The 4,366-nt window shown below is 71.2% G+C and overlaps 1 protein-coding gene across 1 annotated transcript in view; it reads right to left on the bottom strand.

The window, feature by feature from the left end:
- RNPEPL1 (arginyl aminopeptidase like 1) overlaps nucleotides 1–4,366 on the bottom strand; it is a 9,065-nt gene continuing 4,699 nt past the window's right edge. The window contains 9 exon segments of the mRNA XM_003133801.3: nucleotides 1–772; nucleotides 774–974; nucleotides 1,203–1,345; nucleotides 1,422–1,652; nucleotides 2,529–2,637; nucleotides 2,915–3,027; nucleotides 3,330–3,443; nucleotides 3,649–3,884; nucleotides 4,056–4,172. Of these exon segments, the coding sequence (XP_003133849.2) occupies nucleotides 683–772; nucleotides 774–974; nucleotides 1,203–1,345; nucleotides 1,422–1,652; nucleotides 2,529–2,637; nucleotides 2,915–3,027; nucleotides 3,330–3,443; nucleotides 3,649–3,884; nucleotides 4,056–4,172 (1,354 nt within the window). The 3' untranslated portion in view covers nucleotides 1–682.

Raw genomic sequence — 4,366 nt, 5'->3', positions numbered from 1 at the left:
TAGTTTGCAGAGTGGAGGTTTAATGGGACGATCGCGGTGACCCCGTGGCGGCTGTCCCCCAGGTGGCCCAGCTCTAGCCACCGGGTCCCCAGGCATCTTCCAGCAGGGTGGGCCCACAAAGAGCACCAGTGCTGCCTGCCCTTCCCGCGTGCTATTGCTGCAGCGGCCTCAGGCAGCCAGGAGACAGACTGTCCCACTCCCTGGGGCCTGGGACCCGTGTTCCCTGAGGAGCTAAGGCTTTCTGGGGACCCCTCCCCAGGGACATCCACCCTCTCCCGGCTGTCCCTGGCCCCCACGCGGAGGGCTGCTCTGTGTCCTTGACCCTCTGCAGGGGCCACCTGAGGCTGCCACCCCCAGGGGTGGGTTGCGGGCCCTGCGGGGAGGAGGCGGGCCTCCCGCAGATGTAAGGCACAGTGTGGCGGGCGCCGTCGCCCCGGGGCAGCGCTGGCGGTCAGGTCAGTGTTGAGACAGGAGGGCGTGGCGTGTGCGGGCCGCTCCGGGGCCTGCAGTGCAAGAGAGCTGGGGGACCAGGTCCGCGGGCCTCGCCGGCCACGGGAGGTCCCCGGAGAGCCCGCAGCGGGGCGTGGGCCCGGGCAGAGCTCCCGGCCAGAGCCGAGGCGCAGTCATGGCAGCCCGGGCGCCGAAGGCACAATCGTGGTGTCTGGGGGGAGGGGGGGCAGGGCTAGGCGGACACGTTGACGTCCCTGAGAGAGATGGCGCTGCCGGGGGCCTCGTCCCCGAGCAGCAGGGCTGGCGTGTCGGCGGCCGGCCGCCTCCGAGTCCGCTCCGGCGGCGCCTTGCTCCGCGCTGGGCTCGGCGCCGGGGCCCAGGCCCTGGGACAGGATCTGCTGGATGGTCCTGCGCAGGTTGGGGTGCAGGCGGCCCTGCGTCTGGTAGAAGACCTCCAGGGCGAAGGACTTGAGCGCGCCGGTGCACAGGTCCTCGTACAGCGGCAGGGTGTACATGCGCGACATCTGCGGGGCGGGGCTCAGTCGCACGCGGGCACCCCCCCCCGCCCCGCCCCCGCGGGCCCGCTGCAGACGCCCCGTCTTCCCGAGCCCGGCTGCGGGCACCCACAGGGGCCGGGGCGGGGCTGGGGGAGGTGCTCCGATGCGCCCTGGGAACCCGCTCGCCCGCGCCCCCTGCCAGCCCAGGTACCCCGTGGTCCCCACCGCCCTCTCTGGGACGCCCAGGCGCCGCACCTGGCTCTCGAGGAAGCGCCGCACCCTGTGGAGGTCCGGGTAGTAGTCGTTTCGGACCACGATCTGCAGCCAGCGGATGCGGATCTCCGCGTTCATGGAGTCCAGCAGCGAGGAGTAGCACTGGGACAGGCTCATCACCACCTCTGCGGGACCACGCGGGTCAGGGCCGCCCGCCACGCCCCTTCCCGCCCCACCAGAAGCCACCCTCCCAGGACCCACCCTGGGGCAGCGGGGACCCGTCCAGGAGCCGGTCCAGGAAGAGCGCCGTCTGGAAGGTCCTCCACTTGGAGATGTCGATGGCGCGGGCGGAGGCGGCCGCCTGGTCCAGGGGCTCGGCCGTCCACAGCTGGAAGAGGGCCTCCACCGGCCGGGTCAGGCTAGATCCCTGAGACAGGTCCGGCTCGGCCAGCGGGGGGCCCGTGGCGTTCAGCCAGCGCTCAAACTCCAGCCCTGGGGGGAGACGGGATCTTGGGGCCCCGGCAGGCCTGCCCAGGACACTTCTGGGCATAGTCCCTGGCAGTGACTGTTCACCGCCTGGGAGCCCCCCCCGGGGGTGGGGGGCACTTTGGAGGGGGAGCCCTTGTGAAGGGGCGCTCCCAGGGCTGGAGCCGTGATGGAGGCACCCTCCCCTCCACGCCTCTCCTGGGCAGAAAACCATAAGGCACTTTAAACCCCTGGGTGGGGCTGGGGGGATGCTCTGTACCCCCAGAGGGTGGGCAGCGACGCCCTGCTCTACAGTGCCGGAGCTGGGTGGCTGGGAGAGCGGGCTTCGACTGCTGCTCACAAAGCCCTGAGCACTTATCAAACCTTCCAAACACAGGGTCCCGGCCCTGCCCCACTGCCCTCCTGCCAACCCTGGCTCCTCCCCAGACCTCAGACCTCTCTTCCCCCCTCGCCCCGCCCCGCCCCCCCAGTATCCTAGGCCCCTGAGCCCCTGGATGACCAGGGACGCCGTCGGGACCCTCACACAGGCAGGCCAGCTGGCTCCAGCCAGGTCGGAGGCAAACCTCCCTCTGCCTGCGGGTCGCGCCCCAGGCCCTTTGCACAGTTCCCATCACTCTCTTTGGGGGGCTGCCCCACCAGCTCTGCTAGCCTGAGCGCTCTCTCCTCCGGGAGGTCCTCAGGGCCCCTCCCGGCCAGGACACTCACCCTCCTCTCTGCCCTACAGCGTCCAGCCTGAGGCTCGCCTCGTCCAGCCAGGCTTGGTTGCAGGAAAGGCAGAGCAACCCGAAGGGCCTTCCTCCAGGCAGAGGTGCCGTGTGGTACAGCCGAGCCCCCAGGCCCACCCTCAGACCCACAGCCCCCCCGCAGGCCAAGGCCACTCACCTGCCCGGCAGTCGACGCTCTGCTCCTTCAGCTCCGGGAAGAAGGCCAGGAAGGAGTCCAGCAGGTCCTGGGCCACCACGCTAGTGAACTTGTACTTCTCCACGTAGGCCTGCTGGGGCGGGGGCAGGGTTCAGACGGGCCCCCACACGGAGGGGTCTGCAAAGGTGGTGAGGGGTGCAGGGCCCAGGGCGGGCACAGAGGCACCCACACCTGCCAGCCGGTCCCACCAAGCAGCCCGAACTGGGAGGGTAGAAGAGGGAGGAACCAGCGCCTGGCACGGGGTCCCAGCTCCCCTCCCAGGCCCCTGCTCCACCACCACCACCACCCCCCGTACCAGGGCGGTGGGCGGGGGTGGGGGGAGGCCTGTCCCGGGAGGGGCCGCTCACCCGGAGGAAGTCATCAAAGCGCTGGGGGTCCCCGCAGAGCTGGGACAGGTAGTACACGAAGCAGTAGCCCTTCTCATAGGTGAACAGGTTCATCAGGTGGCTGGGATTCACCCCTACAGGCAGAAGAGCCCGGCTCTGGGCAGTGCCCTCCGCCTGTGTCCTGGGGCAGGAGGGGCCAAGGGCGCCGTCCCTCGTGTCTGCATGCCCCGGGAGGGCACGGATGGGGCCTTCCCACCCTGTGATGGGTGCTCAGAGCCTGTGAGGCGGTGGCAGGCTGAGGGAGCCTGGGGAGGCCGCCTGGGGCTGGGGCACCTGGCCAGCGGAGATGCCACGGGGCAGAGGAAGCAAGGCGTGGTGAAGCGGCCCTGCGGGGTGACACTGATCCGCGCAGAGCAGGCCCTGCGGGAGCGGGTACCTGGCTCCAGCTTGACCTGCAGCTTGCTGACCGGGCTGTCCTCCCCAAGGAGCTTCATCTGCCTGTGCAGGGCGTCCAGGCGGAAGGCTGTCTCCAGGCAGGTGAAGGCGGCACCTGGGCAGGGACAGGGGGCTGGCCTGAGCACCCGGGGCCGCTGCTCTGGCCCGGAGCCCTGCGGCGCTGAGCCCCGGCCACCCGGCTGGCGCATGCCGGCAGGGCCCACACCCCGGGGCCAGGCTGGGCTCAGCATCCTGTGCAGCGCCCGCCCGGGCGGCACCGCCAGGCCCTCCTCCGCCCGGCGGGCGGCCGTGGGCAGTACCGTAGGTCTCGGTGGTGATGCGGCGCTGGGCGTAGGTGGCCAGGCCCTCGCTCAGCCACATCTCCTCCCACGTGGCGTTGGTGACGGCGTTGCCGAACCAGCTGTGGGCCACCTCGTGGATGACGTCGATGACGAGGAACTCGTCGCTCTCCAGGATGGAGGAGATGATGAAGGTGAGGCAGGGGTTCTCCATGGCCACGATGGGGAAGGAGGGCGGCAGGAAGACGATGTCATACCTGCCGGGGGCAGCACAGGCGGGGACCCTGAGAGGGCCGGCCCCACGGCGGGCACCCCTTCCTCCCCAGGTCAGACGAGGCCCCCAGACCCTGGACCCCAGTGCTTCCCGGCGGGGCGCCTTCTGCCCCCTGACCCCGCAGCCGCCAGGCTCCCAGAGCCCCAGGACGTACCTGCCCCACAGGTACGGCCCGTACAGCCTCTCGGCCGCGCTCAGCCACTGCTCCACGGCGCCCGACAGCTTGCTGGTGGCAGTGGGCAGGAGGCACGGCTCGGCCCACACGCGGCTCCTGTCACAGGGGAGAGGGTGGGCCGGGGCCGACCAGCCCCCAGCCCCTAGCCCGCTCATCCTCCAGGCCTGCCCTCCGCTCCTGGGCTCAGGTACCCCCTCCACCTGGTCTGGCCCGCTGCCCCCGCCCTTCCCACGGTGGGGCTGCCCCCTCCTCCTGTCTCTGAGTCCAGGAGGCCGCACAGGGGGACCAGC

The sequence above is a fragment of the Sus scrofa genome, chromosome 15 (assembly GCF_000003025.6).
Source record: "Sus scrofa isolate TJ Tabasco breed Duroc chromosome 15, Sscrofa11.1, whole genome shotgun sequence".
Lineage (NCBI taxonomy): Eukaryota > Metazoa > Chordata > Mammalia > Artiodactyla > Suidae > Sus > Sus scrofa.
Note: the sequence above shows the minus strand (reverse complement) of the source record. Positions and strands in the feature narration are given on the sequence as shown.